This window comes from Erinaceus europaeus, chromosome 4, assembly GCF_950295315.1.
Source record: "Erinaceus europaeus chromosome 4, mEriEur2.1, whole genome shotgun sequence".
NCBI lineage: Eukaryota > Metazoa > Chordata > Mammalia > Eulipotyphla > Erinaceidae > Erinaceus > Erinaceus europaeus.
Window position 1 is genome coordinate 115,670,771 of NC_080165.1, and position 21,032 is coordinate 115,691,802.

General features: G+C 35.6%; 1 protein-coding gene across 6 annotated transcripts in view; it reads left to right on the forward strand.

Annotated features, from left to right (window-relative positions):
- The window catches only part of AHI1 (Abelson helper integration site 1), a 270,191-nt gene that overhangs the window by 67,388 nt on the left and 181,771 nt on the right, over positions 1-21,032 (forward strand). For all 6 annotated transcript variants that reach the window (XM_060190404.1, XM_060190403.1, XM_060190406.1 and 3 more), the window contains exon 18: positions 3,109-3,305. In XM_060190404.1, the coding sequence (XP_060046387.1) occupies positions 3,109-3,305 (197 nt within the window). The remainder of the gene's footprint in view (positions 1-3,108; positions 3,306-21,032) is intronic.

The window sequence follows — 21,032 nt, forward strand, 5'->3', positions numbered from 1 at the left end:
AAGAGAGTAGCTCCCAAATACATGAAAGGTATATAAATATTGTTGACTATAAATGCCATTGATTTTACCTGGGGCCCATATTCAGCACAGGGGCCTATGTAACCTCTGCATCCCTGTAGGTCTCACCTCACATTCTGTGGTCATGAGTAGGAATGTTCCCAGTTGCAAAAATGCATCATGATTTTTCCAACAACCCAATATATTCTTCCAGGCCTGTTTACACATGAGACAGTCACCTCAATCAAGATAATAAATATGGGTATCATCCCTAAAAGTTACCTTCTCCCTCCCTTTATTATCTCTTTCTATTTCTCCTTCCCCTTAGGTACTGACTAAATTAATTTACATTTTCAAAAATTGTATATAAGTGAAAATCTGTGTACTATATAATGTTCTATGTTGGGCACCTTTTCCTTTTTTGCTTTTTTTTCTTTATTGGGGGGTGATTAATGGTCCACAGTTGACAGTAAAATACAGTAATTGGTACATGTGTAAGATTTCTCAGTTTTCCATATAACAATCTCAGCCCCCACCCCCCAGTCTTTCTCTGCCATCATGTGCCAGGACCTGAACACTAACCCCCTCCCCAGAGTCTTTTACTTTGGTGCAGTTCACTAACTCTAGTCTAAAATCTGCTTTATTTACTGTTCTTATTTCTCAACTTCTGTTCATGAGTGGTATTATCCCATATTCATTCTTCTCTTTCTAGCTTATCTCATTTAATATGATTTCCTTCAAGCTCCATTCAAGATAAAATGAAGAAGGTGAATTCACCATTTTTAATAGCTGAATAGTATTCCATTGTGTGTGTGTGTGTGTGTGTGTGTGTGTGTGTGTGTGTGTGTGTGTGTGTGTGTGTGTGTGTGTGTGTGTGTATCAGTCACTCATCTGTTGTTGGACACCTAGGTTGCTTCCAGGTTTTGGTCATTACAAATTGTGTTGCTAGGAACTTGGGTATATACAGATCTTTTTGGATAGGTGTGCTTGGTCCCTTAGGTTATATATACCCAGGAGAAGAATTGCAGGGTAATAGGGTCCACTTCTAGCCTTCTGAGATTTCTCCAGACTGCTCTCCACAGAGGTTGGACCAATTACATTCCCACCAGCAGTGCAGGAGGGTTCCTTTGTCCCCACAGCCTCTCTAGCATTTGTTGTTGCTACCTTTTCTGAGATATGACACTCTCATAAGAGTGAAGTATCTCATTGTTGTTTTCATTTGCATTTCTCTGACAATAACTTGAAGTACTGTTTCACACGTTGGCCTTTGGATCTCTTCTGTTCATATCCTTTCCCCGTTTTTGGATGAGATCATTTGTTTTTTTGTTGCTGAGTTTGGTGAGCTCTTTATATGTTTTGGTTATTAACCTTTTCTCTGATATATGGCATGTAAAGATCTTCTTCCATTCTATAAGGGATCTATTTGGGTGATGGTTTATTTTGCAATGTGGAAGCTTTTTAATTTGATGTAGTCCAATTGCCGTATTTTTGTTTTGGTCTTTCTTGCAATTGGATTCAAGAGTTCTGCCAAAATTTTCTTCCAAGTATTTGTTAGTTTCTGGTCTAATATCTGAGTCCCTGATAAATTTAGAATTTACTTTTGTGACTAGTGAAATGTAGTGGTTTAGTTTCATTCTTCTGCATCTTTCAACCCAATTTTTCCAACACTATTTGTTGAAGAGACTCTCCTTTTGGTGCACTTTTTTACTCATATTACCTTTGAAATTCATGTGTTTTAAGAGTTTATCAATGGTTCCTCATGATTTATGAATATTTTTTCACTTTTAGATTTATCAGAGATTGCCCATTTATCTGTTTAGAGGCACTAGGATTTATTGCCTCTAGGATTGTCGCTGAGCCTTGGTGCCAACACTATAAATCCACTGCTACTGCTGGCTTTTTTTTTTTTTCTGTTTTCTTGATAGGAAGGAAATTGAGAGGGGAAGAGAGATGAGAGAAAGGAACGTAGACACCTGTAACCTGCTTTGCTACTTGTAAATGTTCCCTTCTATAGCTGGGGAATGGGGGTTCAAATTCTGGGTTCTTGTGCATGGTAACCTGCACAGTCAACTGGGTGTACCACCACCCGGCCACCTTATTAGTTTTTAACTATGGCAAATAAAGGTACTAAGAATATCTATATACACATTTTAGTATTGACACATGCTTTCGTTTTCCTGAGAACCAATTCCTGAGAATATAAAAGGTAAATCTTATCCCTATCAAAAGAGAGAGAGAGAAATCTGTGCAAACTTTTGAAAGTACTTCATGCATAGTCTGTAATAAAAGAAAAGAGAAAATGTAATGACTTTTTAGTAATAGGGTACATTCACAGATTTTGCTAGTTCATTAGATGAGCTAATATAAATCATTTTGAATGGTAGTTACACTTAATTATAGAAATAATAAAGGTGTTTGCATTTAAAATGAAAAAAGTGTCATGTTTATGCTGCATTATTACATAAAATGTACATATGTTTAAGAGTTCAGTAACACAAATATAAAAGTATTTGTTTTAAGTAAATGAATTTGTGAATAATTATTTTGTTTTAAAATTGAACTATTATATCATGCTTATATTAATATACTCTCTATATGTTGATGTATTGTACATATGCATGTATACATATACCTTTATATGTACATGTAAGTTCCCATATCAGTTTGTTCTGTTTTACCCAACAGGAATGTTGTATGGTTTTCTAGGACCAGTTTTAATACTTCTTGACATGAAATTTATTTGGTTTTTTAAATATTTTATTTATTTATTAGTGAGAAAGATAGGAGGAAAGAGGGAAATAACCAGACATCGCTCTGGTACATGTGCTGCCGGGGATTGAACTCAGGACCTCATGCCTGAGAATCCAATGCTTTATCCATTGCACTACCTCCCAGACCAACATGAGATTTATTTGTAAAATTATATTTCCTTCTTTATAGCTTTATAGTATTTAGTAATTTTACATTTTGCTAGTCATGTTATTCTATTATTAGCTGGTATTTAAAGTATATTAAGCAATTTCTGATCATAAGATGCTGTGATTTCATGGGCTAAGGATTTCACTGGGCTTTTGCTATGATCATTGAATGAATTATATATTCATATTCCAGCTCCCCAGAAAGAGGCTGAAAAGTTCAAACACTGCAATGAAACATTTCCTTTACCTGGGATACACCAGAGTCAAGATGCATTATGTACCATTCCTAAACTGCCTCACCCAGGATCTTTTGAGTTTGATGACTATCTCCATACTGAAAATTCTTCATTGAGGATGCAGCAAGTGAAACAAAAGCTCGATTCTGTCACAGTATGTTTAGTTCTTTTAATACAGTTGAAAATATTTAAAAAACACACAAACATAAGCACTATGATACTGCTTTTCTCGGCTACTCTAGTAAATCTGAATTGAATGAAGAAAACTAAATGTTTAAAATTAGATTAAAAAACATTTTATTAATTCCTTTCTAATACTTGTTCTAGAACCACTATTAACTCAACGAACGGACTGAACATTGCATGATCTATCATTATTTCCTGTCTCAATAGCTCTGTAGATAGGACCTCAGGACCAGTTTGTGTTAAATAATATAAGTGCACATGTGTGTATGCATCTCACATGCAGTAAACTCCACAAACTGGTGGTATGTTTACATGAAATATATTAAATAGTCTTTCTAAGATGCAGAAACTGACTAATGAAAATAGTGCGAATTCAACAAAGTAGTGAATTTTTTTTTCATATGACTGCTGTAAGAGTAGATATAAGTGTTTCATGAGCATATTTAAAAATATTACTACTAAGATCAGAAAGTTGCTATGGGAACTAGGTATTTCTCATAAAACTATAAAGTAGTAAGAAATGTGGAGGGTAATGCTTGGTCAAACTTAGTGTTAATAGTCTGATAGTAACAAAATGCAACAAGTTGGGGGCTGGGTGGTGACTTTCATGGGAGAGCACACAGATTACTAAGTGAAGGGACAGAGGTTCAAGTCCCAAGTCCCCACCTGAAAGAGAAAGCTTCAAAAGCAATGGAATAGTGTTTCAGCTGTTTCTCCCTTTTTCTTTCTGTGTCTCATTCTTTATCAAAAAGGTATCCCTGGTAGCCTGACCTCTAAATGCAACAAACTTATTCTCAAAGGTAACTAGTAAGTCATATTAAAAAGCTTAAACACCATGATGCCAACCTGACTTCCTTTGGCAGACAACCTCACCAATGTGTCTTAGAACCCCACATCTCCAGAGCCCAACCCCATTAGGAAAAGATAGAATCAGGCTGGTGGTATGGAGTGACCTGTCAGTGCCCATGTCCAGTGGAGAAACAATTACAGAAACTAGACCTCACATCTACTGGCACCCCATAAAGATCTTTGTGCTCCCAGAGGAATAGGAGAATTCCAATGGAGAGGATAGAATGTGGAACTCTGGTGGTGGGAGTTGTGTGGAATTGTACCCCTCTTATCCTACATTATTAAATCACTAGGAAGATAAATAAATAAGAAGCTTAAACAAGTTTTTAAATATTTGTGCTCTTTGACCATAATAGTTTCTTTAGTTAGAATTAGCTGTGAGCTCCTTGAAGACAGAAACTGTGTTGGCTTGTCCTTTGCTATGTTCTTACCTGTTGGTCCAGTGCCTGTCATTTAATAAATATTATCCATCTCCCCCTCTTTGATAAAAGTCTTGATCAGTTTAAAACTAAACATATGAGGAAATAACATTGATATATACTGTGTTCTGACTTTATCTTGCCTTTCCTTTTATTCTTTTTTTTTTATTTAAGAAAATATTAATTAAAAAACCATAGGGTAGGAGGGGTACAATTCCACACAATTCCCACCACCCAATCTCCATATCCCACCCCCTCCCCTGATAGCTTTCCCATTCTCTATCCCTCTGGGAGCATGGACCCAGGGTCATTGTGGGTTTCAGAAGGTGGAAGGTCTGGCTTTTGTAATTGCTTCCCCGCTGAACACGGGCATTGACTGGTCGGTCCATACTCCCAGTCTGCCTCTCTCTTTCCCTTGTAGGGTGGGTCTCTGGGGAAGCAGAGCTCCAGGACACATTGGTGGGGTCTTCAGTCCAGGGAAGCCTGGCCGGCATCCTGATGACATCTGGAACCTGGTGACTGAAAAGAGAGTTAACATACGTAGCCAAACAAATTGTTGAGCAATCATGGACCCAAAGGTTGGAATAGTGGAGAGGAAGTGTTAGGGGGATACTCACTGCGAACTCTAGTGTACTTCTGCTTTCAGGTATATATTTTGCAGTAGTTTACGGATATGTGTGAACATATGCTCTCTCTCACAGAAACTGGTGTATATCTAGGTTTTGGGACTTTGTTAGAAAGTGAACCACCTGAGATGAAATTAGAGTATACTATGAAAGGAAAGGTCTCACCCGAGTAATGAAGTTGAAGGGTTGTCATTCCACATGTGAAGTCTCTGGACACAGTCTGAAGTGAAGCATGTTGAGGTGGCAATCGTGTTGGTGTCCTTTTATTCTTAATGTTAAGAGGACTGAGGCTATATCTTTGCAAAAGATTCCTGAGGCCCTATATTAAATTAATTATATGCCTTATATCTGTGCCAGAGCTGGGCAGCATTCTTGTATCTCTCCTTTTTTCATATATATATATATATTTAATTTCTTTACTGGAGGATTAATGTTTTACAGTCGATGTATATATTGTTTTTTAATTAGGAAGAGATTTAAGGTATATAAGAGAACAAATCTCCCTCAGGTTGTTTGTATAGCATCAGTCAGAATATAGGGAAAATTTTTTTTCTTTTCTTCCCACTTTCTTTTTCCTTTATTGGGGAGGTAAATGTTTTACATCTGACAGTAAATACAATAGTTTGTACATACATGACATTTCTCAGTGTATTCCACATAGCAATACAACCCCCACTAGGTCCTCTGTCATCCTTTGGGGAAAATCTTTTAGTACTTCTCAGTATAGATTTTAAAGTGTAAAATTATAAATAAATTTCTATGTTGTGATTATCTTTTATCATTTTAAGATAATTGACTACTCATAATGTTCCAAATTTGAAAAGGAAGTCTGAATAGACAAATCAATTTTTTTTAAACCAGAGAGGACCATTTTTTCACTAGGAATAAGTAACTTGTCTAAAAACTTTAAAACAAGTTCCTACCTGCAGCCTTAGAACAACTCATAGGTATGGTGGATAAAAACAAGTTTCCTACACTGTCAGTGTTTATACTGTGAAAGTTAATATTTTTCCCTGGTATCTCTTCTAGCTATCCTCTTTAGCTAGGTTAAAAAGAGAGGGGGTGGAAGAGACATTGGAGTATAATAAAAGATGTATAAGATAAAAATTACTACAATTTTTAAAAATATGAAATCAAAAGAAAGAAGGAAGCAATTGAGCCAGCTTATCACATAGGAGGATGCTTATATGATCTGGGTTTAAATCTGGGAACACCACATGGGGTGCCACGAAACTTGCTAAACATACAATAGGGCCAGTTTTTTTTAATTATTTCTTTATTGGGGGATTAGTGGTTAAAAGCAGTAAAATACAATAGTTTGTACATGTATAACATTTCCACATAACAATACAACCCCCACTAGTTCCTTCTCTGCCATCATGTTCCAGGGTCTGAACCTTCCCCCACTCACCCAGTCTTTTACTTTGGTGCAATATGCCAACTCTAGTCCAAGTTCTGCTTAGTGCTTTCTCTTCTGACCTTGTTTTCCAGCTTCTGCCTATGAGTGAAATCATCCCATATTCATTCTTCTGTTTATGACTTATCTCACTTAACATGATTTCTTCAGGCTCCATTCCAGGATGGGCTGAAAATGGTGAAGTCACCATTTTTAATAGCTGGGTAGTATTCCATTTGTGTATATATACTACAGCTTGCTCAGCCACTCATCTCTTGTTGGACATCTGGGTTGCTTCCAGGTTTTGGCTATTACAGACTGTGCTGCAATGAACATAGATATACACAGATCTTTTTGGATGGGTGTGTTGGGTTCCTTAGGAGATATATATATTCCAGGAGAAGAATTGCAGGCACATAGGGTAGGTCCATTTCTAGCCTTCTGAGAGTTCTCCAGACTGCTCTTCACAGGGGTTAGACCAGTTTACTTTTCCAACAGCATTGCCAAAGGGTTCCTTTGTCCCCGCCACCTCTCCAGCATTTATTGCTGCCATCTTTTCTGATGTATGAGATTCTTACATAAAACATTTTTATTAGAAAAAATTATTGTTTAAAACAAGATCACCATTTAAAAAAATTTATACCAGAGGGCTACAACAGTGGTTTTATGAATAAAGAATAAAAAAGTAAGAACAGTTTCTATACTCACCTTAGGAGTATACCAATCACTAAACTGATTAGAAATAAGCAAATAGCTCCCACCACCCTCTTACAAGTATGTACAGATTATATAAATAGAGGTTTAGAAAACACATTGGACAGGATGATTATACTTACATGTGTATATGTGGAAGCATTTACATATTCTGTATCTGGGACTGGGTAGTGGTACACCTGGTTAAGCATATACATTACAGTGTGCAAGGACTCAGGTTCAAACTGTTGTCCCCACATGCAGGGGGAAAGCTTCACAAATGGTGAAGTGGTGCTGCAGGTGGTCTATCTGTCTCTGTTCCTATCTTCCCTCTTCCCACTTGATTTTTCTGTCTCTATCCAATAATATATTCTATAAGTTTATATTTTTCTGGGAACTCTTACTTTGAAAGTATAAATTGTGCTTTAGTGAAAAACCCACATACAGATAGATAAGAGCTATTAAAGAGGCACTAAGTTTGGAAGCAGTGATTATCTTTCCACATTGATATTTTTCTGAGCTTTAAATAGTCCCATCAAGTTTTTTGGCAGTGTTGCCCTTTGATTTTTTTTAAATGCCATCTCTAAAGTATTGTCTTTCAGAACATATATAGTATGTTTGGGATAGTAAAAAAAAAATGCCATCTTAGGGACCAGGTGGTAGCACACCTGATTGAGCACACATGTTACAGGCCCACATCCCTGATTGAGCACACATGTTACAGGCCCACATCCCTACCTGCAGGGGGTAAAGCTTTGCAAGTGGTGAAGCATTATTGCAAGTGTCTCTCTTTCTCTCTCTCTCTATCACCCACCCCTTCCCTCTTGATTTCTATTTGTTTTTTATCCAATAAATAAATAAAGATAATTAAAAAATTTAAATATACCATCTTTATCCCCATTACAGTTCATATATGGATATAGATAGGTATATAATTATATATAGAGAGATTAATATTTGGAAAGCTTTTAGATCAACTAGATCCTCATCTTTTGTCACATTGCATTTTGTTTTCTGTAATTGTATTTTGGTAGATGCCAACTTTCTTTTTTGCTAGGTTGCTATTTAGTCTATTAAAAACTTTATTTTCTTTTTAACCAGAGGACTACTCAGCTCAGGCTTATGGTGGTAAAGGGGATTGAGCCTAGGACTTAGGAGCCTCCGGCATGAAAGTTTCTTTGCATAACCATTATGCTATCTACCCCTGCTCATTGTTGGTCTTTAAATAGAAGCCTATTGGAGAAGACTGTATCATTTGTATGCTATAGTTCTAGAGATACTTCTTACCAAAATAAGAATGTTTTTCTAATAAAATTCAATGCAATTTAAGGTGTTATTTATATGCCTGTGAATTGCATAATAAAATTAGTTCAAAAAGTGCTTAACAGGGATTTATTTACTCATTAATAAGTAAAGAATACAAAAAAGGTGATACAAGTTTCTCTTTATGGTAACTTTACCATCTAAGTGTAATTTAAGAGTTGAGAGTCTCATATATCTACTGTCTGTACAGCACTTGAACAATACTTCTTTGAAAGAACTATCCTTAAAATCAGTTGTGCAGACCTTTACCTTAGCAGTGGTCATAATGAAGTTGGTTTGTACTAGATTACAATAATAGTCATCTCTTCCCAAAACCAAGTCACTTGGTCAGCTTGGTAGTTTGAAACCAGACATGGAGAACAGTCTACACAGTAGAGATTATTGTGTGCTATAACTCAGCCTCTTTACCATCAAAGGGTCATCTGTTAAATACCAGCACAAAACTGAAAACTAATGTTCATTGGAATAAATCTGATTAAATAAGTTGTGAATAAATAAATATGAGATTTTCAAAACTCTTTGAAAGATATGTCTACCAATGAGAAGGATCTATCCTTCAGTGGAAAAAAATAATAATAAGGATTTAATTTTTTTTTATTTGACAGACTTGACAGTATTTTGTTTCTGTAGCAATATCTAAGTGACATGCTGCAACTCAGATAAGACTCCATAGGTTGACAAAATTTTGAGAGCACTGATACAACTAAGGATAAGTTTTTACGTCCAGAAACTTGATCTTATCAGTGCAACCAGAGTTGCTCAGAATCTGTGGTTAACTACTAAGAATAATCAATTTAATAGAGAACTGACTTAGAAATATAAGAAACATAACAAAACTTTCCGGTTGCCTAAATTTGACTATTCTCTTTTTCTAAAAAGTAAACTTGAAACCCAGTTTAATGAACACAATGTCATTTGTTCAACAGAGTGATAGAATGAGGATTAGATGAATTCAAGATATTTTCTGCAACTTTTTTGGGGGGAAATGCTAATTTTTATACCTCATGACACTTTACAATGATCAGTATTTTTTACTTTTGATATTTCATTTATTTATTTGATAGAAACAGAAATCAAGAGAGAAGGGGGAGACAGAAAGAAAGAGAGATAAACCTGTAGCACTGTTTCACTGCTCATAAAGCTTTTTGCCTTGGTGGTGGACACTGGGGACTTGAACCTAAATCCTTTTTACATTATAACATGAACTCTCAGCTAGGTGTGTCACTGCCCACCCCATAGTGATAACTAATATGTATGTAATTAAGTAAGATGTAATTACTAGTAATAGCTAATTTACTTAGTGGATTTTTGCTACTGTGTTACAAGCTTTACGTATTCGTTGTTTTTCATCCTTAATGCTGTCCTACATTGTGGGTGTAAGTGGCATCTCTATTTTAAGATGTTCATATACCTTATGAATTTCTGGATTATTAAAACCCTTTACATATAGTTTATAGCCATTATAAATTTCTGAATTAAGAAATTTTTCAGTTCTCTTTTTTCCTAGCTTCCACATTAATTATTATCATATTATCTCACTCTATGTTTGCCAGTCCCAACATATGTTAGACTCATAATGTGTGCTGTTAACCTAATTGTACTATGCACTCCTGTTTCTCCCTAGCAAATCATCACTAGCAAATCATGTCTTTTCTTTTTCAAGAGAAATCTGTCATGACTTTCTGACAACCCAGTTTTTTACCATTAAGTTGTATATTACTAGATTCTTTCAGAAATAAATTGATAACATGGAAAGTGCATTTTTATTTATAAATGATTTCATTTTTAAAATAATACAGGGTGTGATATTTAAACATGCTAGCTTGCATTACAGAATTTTAGAATCTATGTTAATTTTATTGCAGAGATAGGCTTTTTTTTTGTGGGGGGGGAGATATATGAAGACCCTTTATAAAGAATCTGGCATTTCAGTACTTTTTATTTTGGAAAATTAGATTTTTTCTTTTTTTTAACTTTATTTATTTATTTATTTGTTATTGGATTGAGACAGAGAGAAATTGAGAGAGAACGGGAAGACGGAAAGGAAGAGAGTATACTTTCTCCAGTTCGTTGGAAACTATTCAGGATGACAACTACAGAGTAATAAAAAAACAGAAACATTCCCAAGTAGTGATTTGGTTATTAAAAGATTAGTATCATATCTGGATATGTTAAAAGCTGTCAGTATTTTAATAAATATTACGACTATTTCTTTGCTTAGTCTTGTTTTGAGCCAGTTCTGCAAAAGTAACTTTTATCATCAGATTAGTTGAAAACTATAACTTTCAATATAAAAAGTACCTACTCTTCACAGTTTTTAATAGAACTTTTACAAAAGTCATTCTATTAACATATCTGTTTTCAGATTTATCATGGAATTATAATACTAGACCTGAGAATTTAGTAACGAGCATAATATGTTGAAAATTTAATAATGTCAAGTGATTATACTTTTAATAAAGGACCACAAAGTTCTCTGAGAAAAACTTCATATAATTAATAATTAAGAGACATTAGTACAGTTTCCATGACTGTATGTTCACTAGTTGTATTAACCTTAAAATGCCTGTAGGCATAAATAGCTGTGATATGTCACTGATAATGCTCTTGAACATTTATAAAAGGTTTCACACTTCTTTCTCCATTTAATCATATAGTAACCCTAAAATAGATTTAAGATCATTATTATTCCAGCATTAGACAAGAGGGAGCAAAAGTTTTTTGAGGTTAAGAGCTTTTCCCAAGATGTCAAAATAAGTATAAAAATGATATACAGAAAATATCTTGAGAAGTAAATAATTTTAACTAAATTATATTTGAGATGCATTCAACATAGCAGCTTGGTTTTACAGTCAGGATTATATACAACCAACTGTTAACAAAATAAAATTTTAACTTAAAAGAATTGAAATGATACCATATGTTCATCTTTTTCTCTTCTCTTTTGCCCATTCAGAAATAAGTTGAGTAATGAGAGAGCCATTAATTTATAAAATAAATTGTATGTGTCACAAAGTTAAAGGGTGACATAGAGAAAAATAATTGAACTGGTGTGTTCAAAGACTGTATATGTTGATTCAGTGGAAATATTTTTCTGTTCAGTAAGCACCTACTATCATGAAGCAGGCACTTGGAATACAGAAGTAGGTTACTGTCTCTTTGTACATGGGGCATCTTATGAAGGAAGCCTGTTAGAAAAAAAAAAAATACAGGGCTTATCCCACCGCTAAGTTATTCAGTATCAGTCAGGACCCATCACTTTTTTTTTTTTTTAACTAATTATCACCAGTCAACAGGATATGGAACGTAGACAAGGGGAAGGAAGGCAGAAGGAAAGAAAAAAAAAAAGAGAACAAACTATATTCTGACTTGTGCTACAGATGTTCAGGAAACTTGTTACTGATAGCAACAATGATTGGTGTAATGATTGTAGCTCCAAGATTACTGAATCTTATTAAGTATGCGTAGTATGCAAGGCTGGAGTCAGAAATGTTTTTAGTTTCTAACTAGATTTCAGTACTATATTCTCTATTTTAATAAATATACTATATAACCTTCTTTTGTAATATCTGAATGTTGAAAGGTGAAAAAGTTCTGTATGTATTTGGCAAAGCTCAGTGGAGACTATGCTCAACTAATCTATACCTTTTTAAAAAAAATCTTATTTCTTGGATAGACAAAGAAACCGAAAGAAACTGAGAAGGGAAAGATAGTGAGGGAGAGAGACACCTGCAGCACTGCTTCATTGCTTGTGAAACCTCCTCTCTGCAGGTGCTGACCAGGGACTTGAACCTGGGTCCTTGCATATTGTAACATGTGTGCTCAACCAGGTATACCATCACCTTGCCCTGGTCTGCCAAATTGCAAACTCCCTGAGTAGATCATGTGAGTCATGTTTTAATCCCTATTAGTTAATAAAAGTAGAATAACTGAAAATATGACAGCAAAGGTCTAGGCAGTTGCACACCTACTTAAGAAAACTTTTTGCCATGCTCAAGGACTCTGGTTCAAACGCCTACTCTGCACCTGCAGGAGGGACACTTCACGAGCAGTAAAATAGGTCCTCCCCAATTCCACCCATACTGGACTCACTCTTTTTTTCCCAGTAATATTCTTTAAGCAAATATTTATTGAGTGCCTATTGAAAAATTGTTATATGTGATAGAACATTGAACAAAAATATTTTATTGGAGGGGCTGGGTGGTGGCGAACCTGGTTAAGTGCACACATTACAGTATATAAGGATGTGGGTTCAAGCCATGGTCCCCACCTGCAGGGGAAAAGCTTCACAAATGGCAAAGCAGGTGTCCAGTTATCTCTCAGTATGCCTCCATTACTATTTCCTCTTCCCACTAAATTTCTGTCTTTCCTATCAAATAAAATAAAGTTTAAAGTGTCCAAGGACCTACATTCAAGCCCTGGTCCCCACCTTCTGGGGGAAAGCTTCAAGAGTGAAGCAGTGCTGCTGGTTTCTCTCAGTCTCTGTCACTGTCTCTCTCTGTCACTTCCCCTCTCAACTTCTCTCTACCTCTATCCAGTAATAAATTAAATACATAAAGTTTAGAAATTAAAAATAAATTATATATTACAAAGAATATTTTATTGGAAGAGACAAATGAGAAAACAGAAATATAACTGCAGGCTATTAGTTATGTGAAAAAATAATCTTAAGTGACAATAATGACAGGGTGGGGAAGCAACTTTCATAGACTGATAATGAAAGAAAACATCTGATAAGGAGGTCGTGTTATCCTATTTTTAAAAGCCCTCAACTAGAAATCAAACTGGCATGCTTAAGGAGAAGAAAGACCACAGTGTCTGAGTCGTATCATGGATGGGCAAGAAAAGGGAAACAGTGTTTCATGACAGGAATAAAGAGGTGATTAGGTCTGGATCATGCAAGCCTTAAAGGAGACATTAACAAAACCATAGGATAAGAGGGGTACAACTACACACAATTCCCACCACCAGAACTCCATATCCTATCCCCTCATCCCCTCCCTGATAGCTTTCCTATTCTTTATCCATCTGGGAGTATGGACCCAAGGTCATTCTGGGATACAGAAGGTGGAAGGGTCTTTTTAAAAGCTTTGTAAGCAAGGTGATGTGAGGGCTGAGAGGGGAGGGGTCATTTCTTCTCATCTAGCTTCTGTGTCTGGTCTAAGGCAGACCAAACACAAATCAAACTTAACAGAAGGGAAAGTCAATCATATAAATATGCCATCCCCTCAAATATAGGTAATAACGCCAGGCAACTGAGGCCTATACCATCCTGAACCAAGGAAAGGGATAGGGGTCTAGAGCTTCAAAGTGGGTAGGTAAGACTAAAATGGGAAAAAAAAAGAAATGTTTATTAACTAAAAGTTACCTGGATGTGTTGATAAATCTCTGGTAATAACACTCTACCTGGTAACAGCCCCCCTTTTTGCAATAGCAAAAATTTATTTATTTATAAAATAAAAAATTTCAACAAGACCATAGGATAAGAGGGGTACAATTCTACACAATTTCCTCCACCAGAGTTCCGTAGCCCATCCCCTCCCCTGAAAGCTTTCCTGTTCTTTATCCCTCTAGGATCATGGACCCAGGGTCATTATGGAGTGTAGAAGGTGGAAGGTCTGGCTTCTGTAATTGCTTCCCCACTGAACATGGGCATGTCCATGTCCAGCCTGTCCCTATCTGTCCCTAGTGGGGTGGGGCTCAGGAGAGGTGGGGGTCCAGGATACACTGGTGAAATCCTGTGTCCAGGAAAGTCAGGTTGGCATCATGGTAGCATCTGCAATTTACTTACTGAAAAAGCATTAAGATACAAAGCAGAACAAGTTGTTTAGTAGTCAGGAATATAAAGAATAAAGCAGATGAGTTTTGGTATCTCCATTTTAGAAAAAGCTAGGAAGTCTATTTTAGGTATATTGTAAGGGGCCCATGACTTACTAATATTTGCCTGAGCATGACAGCATGTGGATGGACCAAAGGTATTCTCTGGGGAGATAGTGTCAGAGTAGGAAATAGGACTAGAAAGCTGGATCAGGGCAGAGAGTAGTTCCCAAATATAGGAAAGTTATATAAGTATCATTTTATGATGTTTTTTTAAGGTCTTTCATATACAAATGTTTTCAGTACTTACCGTATGTTTCTGAAGATAATTTTTACTCCAAAGAACCATGCTTGGGGGTATGTTTCTTAACAATCGGTGATTAAATATTTCAAAAAAAAAGTTATTAGAAATGCATTAAGAGTTTAGGTGCAATGTTGAAATTCAGTTTGCTAATTTGAAACCTTACGTGCTTAGATTAAAGGAATATAGGGAGTCAGGCGGTAGCACGTGGCGCGAAGCACAAGGACCGGTGTGATGATCCCGGTTCAAGCCCCTGGCTCCCCACCTGCAGGGGAGTCACTTCACAGACCATGAAGCAGGTCTGCAGTTGTCTTATCTTTCTCTCTCCCTCTCTGTCTTCCTCTCCTCTCTCTATTTCTCTCTGTCCTATCCAACAACGGACGACATCAATAACAACTGTAATAACAGTAACAATAAAAAAACAAACAAGGACAACAAAAAAGGGGAAAAATTAATTAATTAATTAATTAAAGGAATATATACTCAGAACTGAAGTCTATGCATTAAAAAGCTCGAGACATTCAGTCTCTTTTTTCCCCTCTTGTATTGACCAATTAGTGATTTATAAGACTATAAGTTAAAAGCAGTATATATTAACACCATTCTCTGTAGGCATTTCTCTTAATAATCCTTAAAGCTCTCCACTAACTGAATGGTAATGTAGAAACTGACCTTACAAAGGGGTTTTTTTCATCCTTTCTAACAAACTATATAGAAACTGAACGATGCTTAAATATAGATTTCACGATGGGAAGAAGAGTTCTCCTCTGATTGTTTCCAAGAGAAAAATACTGAATCAGTAATTATATCAGATTTGATATACTCTAAATTGTAATTGTACTAGAAATGTGCATGTGAATTTGTAATTTACAAATTTGTTTTGTCTTTTGTTTTGAATAGACTGTTTAAATGGTATTGTCTGGTGTCTATTTCTATTAAGCTTTAGATGTTTTCTCACAATGTAATTATTCTATTTTTTATGTGTTCTCAGATATATTTATTATGATTTGGCATGTACATAATTGGTCATATTGTACCACAAATTATTAGTAACTTTATCTGTCTCTTCTAGAATTATGAATTCCTTCAAGGAAATGCAACTCTTTTTTGCCCTACTTCCTTATTTCCTTCCTTCATTTTTTAAATTTTACAGAATATTTTCTCTACCTATACTCTTTACATTTCTGAAATTCCTGTAAGCTTCTTGAAGCTAGAAGGCATTTTCTAGGTGGAGGGGAAGAAAGATGGATGGAGGTAAGAAGGGAGGGAGGGAGAAAAAGAGAGAGAGACAGATAGACAGACATTAAGAGAGTACAGCACTATTAGTGAGACTTCCCCTGTGCAGAAGCTCAATATAGTAGCAGGGAACTCAAACCCTGACCTTCAGGCATAGTAAAGTGTGTATTCTTGTGAGAGAGTAATATCTCAGTCCCCTTATCTTTTATTTATTGATAGCACCATCTTCATATGAATGTATTTAATCTAAAATTATATTGAATTGTATTTAGCAGAAGGATATTGTACTGGTAAGATGATCTGAATTATAGTCTAATATTTTTGACATGTATAAGTTAAAAATTTCAGATTACAGAAAATAATCTAAAAATGGCTTGGATATTTTCATCACATAAAGGGGGAAAACTGAGATTTGAGTAGATTAGAGGTTTTCAGTTCAATTTATTTTTAAATAAAGATCATTTAATTTACTGATCATGATTTCATCATGGCATTTCAAAGCTGGATAATCAATTAAGTTTTATAATTTTGACAGTATTTTTAATAATATTTTTATTAGTGACTTAATAATGATTGATAAGACTGTGGTATAAGAGGGCCACAATTCCACATAATTTCCATCACCAAAGTTCCATATCCCCTCCCTTCCACTGGAAGCTTCCCTATTCTTTATCCCTCTGGGAGTATGAACCCAGGATCATTCTGGGGTACAGAAGGAGGGAGTTCTGGCTTCTGTAATTGCCACTGGACATAGGCATTCATAGGTCGAGCCATACCCCCCAGCCTATTTCTATTTTTCCTAGTCAGGTAGGGCTCTGGGGAGGTTGGGTTTCCAGGACATATTGGTGAGATCATCTGCGCAGGGAAGTCAGGTTGACATCATGGTAGCATTTGCACCTTAGTGGCTGAAAAACATTAAGATATAAAGCAGGAAAAATCGTTTAATAATCAGGAACCTAAAGGTAATAATATAGCAGATAAAATTTGGGGTCTTCATGTTGGAAGGAGCTAGGAAGTCTATTTTAGGTATATTCCAAGAGGCCCATGACTACTATTTTTTGCCTGAGCCCAATAGCTGACATGCAGGTGAGCTAGGAGTATTGTCAGGGAAGATGATGTCAGAGTTGAGCATAGGACTAGAAGGCTGGATAAGGGCAGAGAGAAGCTCTCAAATATGGGAAAAGTAATTTTGACAGTATTTGAAAGACTGATTTGACTTGAGATATAGTATGAAATGCAATTGACCTCGAAGAGGAATTTTGGAATTTAATTACTGGGAATTTTCAAAGTCAAGAAAAAAAAACTTCATAATTTTTTTAATATATATATTTTTTATATTTATTTTATTTATTTATTCCCTTTTGTTGCCCTTGTTGTTTTATTGTTGTAGTTATTATTGTTGTTGTCATTGTTGGATAGGACAGAGAGAAGTGGAGAGAGGAGGGGAAGACAGAGAGGAGGAGAGAAAGATAGACACCTGCAGACCTGCTTCACCGCCTGTGAAGCGACTCCCCTGCAGGTGGGGAGCCGGGGTTCGAACCGGGATCCTTATGCCGGTCCTTTTGCTTTGCGCCACCTGCGCTTAACCCGCTGTGCTACAGCCCGACTCCCAAAAACTTCATAATTTAAGAGAAAAAAATCCTAAATGTCATTTATACTCTCACATTACTACCATACTTAGAATGCTTGTGACACCAGAGGTGTAGTTTCTTGCCACACCAAACAGTTTTGTAGCACCAGCAGTTTACGTACAGTCCGGTTCAATTCTGATTTCTGCTTTGGAGACAGCATCTGAGATTAAAGACTTTATCCCACAGGACTCTACTTCTCCTTAGATTTTGGATGCTAATCCCAGGTCTAGTTGATAACTTTGCTTAGGATCAACCCACTAGAACTCAAACGTTCTTGCTACACCCTCCTTGGGCTTCATTCATTTGCTAGATCAGCTCACAAAATTCAGGAAAACAGTTCACTTACTTACTGTTCACCAGTTTGTTACAAAAGGATATGATAAGGATCCAGATGTGAAGAGATTGTATTAGGCATGTGGGGAGGGATGCTCTTTCTGGGCATGCCACCCTGCCATGATCAGTATGTATTCACAACCCCTTATAAATGGAATTTTTGATGGGAATCCTCATCAGGTAGGCATAATTAAGTAATTAATAACTCTTTCCAACTCTCCTTCCCTCTCTGAAGAGTAAGAGTGGAGTTGAAAATTCCAAGTTTCTAATCATGCTTGATATTTCTAGTAACACCCTTATCTGGGAGGCTGCCAAGAAAAGTCAGTTTATCAGAATGAAAGTCACTATCACCCAGGAAAGGGAATTTAGGGCAAAATAGCAGGATCCAGAGTCAGAAACCATGTTATAATATTGATAAAACATGTTCCTAGAGCTCGACCTTCTCGTGGTGCATCCCGTGAGTACCCATTTATTGGGGAAACTGATGATCCTTCCTAGCCGACTGAATCCACATGGATCCCAGTCACTTTCAAAGCCAGCAACAAGCAGACATCAGGCTCAACCTGACGCTGTTGACTGGCTACGGAAGAAGGGCAAACGCTAGAAGAAGAAGAAGTAGCAAACTAGCAGGGTTTTAGGAGATCTGTGTCAGGAATTAGACCATTATGTGGAGACTAAAATACAGTTTTCCTAGCTTTTTACACCCTGTTTCTGAATTTAAATTTAAATAGCTGGACAACATAATTGAGTTAGTTCCTTACTTTTAAGCCAATATGCTATTGTTTTTAAAAGACTACTTACATTTAAAAAATATGTACACAGGGGAGTCTTTAGTGATCTTTGAACTACCAGTCTATGGTATAAATATCAAAGAAGATTAATTAACTATTACAAAATCAAGCTGCAGTGACTTCAAATTTAGATTATCCCCACAACTTGGAACTTTAAAAACAGTTGTGATTCAACTAAATATAGCACAAAATCTAAAGTCAACCAAAATATTTGGCTTGTAAGTATAAATGGAAATAAGTTATATCTCTCCCAATGGCTTTAAATTTTAATAGTTAAAATAGAAGCTTAGCTTTTTTAGTTTGGTGCATTCAGTTTCAGATTGGTGCAATGACTTTTGTACCTTGAAAACTAACCACATCTTAGAAAATTAACATTTGCATATTTTGCACAAACCTGTTTATACCCTGAAAACCTTAGGCAAAACAGTATTGTGATAAACTTGGCAGAAGTTCTAGATGACTTTTTTACTTTTCTCTTATGAATTTCATGAAATTTCTATGCTTTTCACTTTCTCCAGCATGGAGGTATTAAACGGCCTTAGGCAAACTGTGGTTTTTGCATGAAGCAAGCAGAAAAGTGTGTTGTGAAAAGTGGGTAGGTTGGTGTAGAGTGGACTATCTTAGCCAACCATTCTGTTGTTGTAAAGCTGTTAAGCAATTCTTTTCCACAGCATACATTTCAAAAATAGATATTGCTTCATTCTATTTAATGGTTATTATTATTTTCTTCCTCTAAATGAAGTAGGGAGTACCTATAAACTAGCTTTGAAAATAAAATTCTTGAAATTCTAACTTCTTTTTATTATTTATTTATAAAATGGAAGCACTGACAAGACCATAGGATATGAGGGGTACAATTCCCACCACCAGAGCTCTGTATCCCATCCCCTCCCCTGTTAGCTTTCCTATTCTTTACCCCTCTGGAAATATGGACCCAGGGTCACTATGGGGTACAGAAGGTTGGAGGTCTGGCTTCTATAGTTGCTTCCCTGCTGATTATAGGGAATTTCTAACTTCTAATCACTGTAGTAAATATCCCAAACTTTAGAAATTATTATCTGCTTTGTTATGTTGCCATTTATGACTTCATCTACATTTGAGTAGTCTAAGGAATTATAAAAGTTAGGAAGGATTATAAAAGTTAGGAATTATAAAAGTTAGACAGGATTATAAAAATTAGGAAGAACATATAGTTGTAGATAAATTTGGGTTTTTAGCAGTTTTTTTTTAAAAAAAGAACAATAAATTTTTCTACTTTCCCAGGTGTCTTGAGTATATTAGCTCTTAAGGTACTGTTTTGTGTTTTTAACACAGTAAAATATTATAGTAGAAAGTCTGAGAAGGTGAGTCTGTACCTAGCATACACCTGTTCTTTTGCACCAGATTTCAGAATGCATTGGTAGACTGAAAAGCAATGTGTCTTTGTATCCCTAACATGCACCTGTTCTTCTGCACCAGATTTCAAATTTTATTGCTTGACATGTAGGACAAAACATATCTTAAGAACACAGAAGTAAAACTGAAAAATGATTCTAAAAGGAGAAGTAGATTAAATAGTTAAGTGATAAATATCTTATTTTTGCTCTCATTTAAAAGCACATTACCCTGAAAATGTATTGCATCATCATACTACATGTCTCTAATTACCCTTATTTCTAGTTATGCTAATACTAATGTTTATATATCATATTTTTTACCAGCATGCAGTACTTAATGCTACTTAGTACTTTATATTTAGCATAATGATTAGCTTAGCACTGAATAATATAAGTTCAACCCCTTCGATACATTCCCATTGAAACATGCACTATTTTTATTATCACCATTTAAAGATGGAAAGTGAAGCTCCGGGATATTAGCTGATTTTCATTGTTGTTGCTCTAGGTATTACATTAATAGAGTTTGTCAGCATTAATGCTGGTTGTTTAATAATGACCCCCAGTCATTATTAATGACTTTTAGAACTGTGTCATATATTAGTACTGATATAGTACTGATATCCATGTAATAACTTTGAAAAATAATTATTTTCTGAAGTGACATCATTACAGTTTATTTTAGAATTAGATTAGCATATAGTGCTAATTAATCAGCTTTTCCAATCAATATGTAAAAGTTCTTCTAAGGAAAGTAAAATTAATTTAAGATAACATTTGCTATCACTATGGAAGGAGATAAGCATTCACAAACATTATGTAAATGAACCAGATACAGAGCATGCAGCCATAACCTACTATCTTACAGAGAACATCAAAAGGAGAAGGCGATACATACTAATAC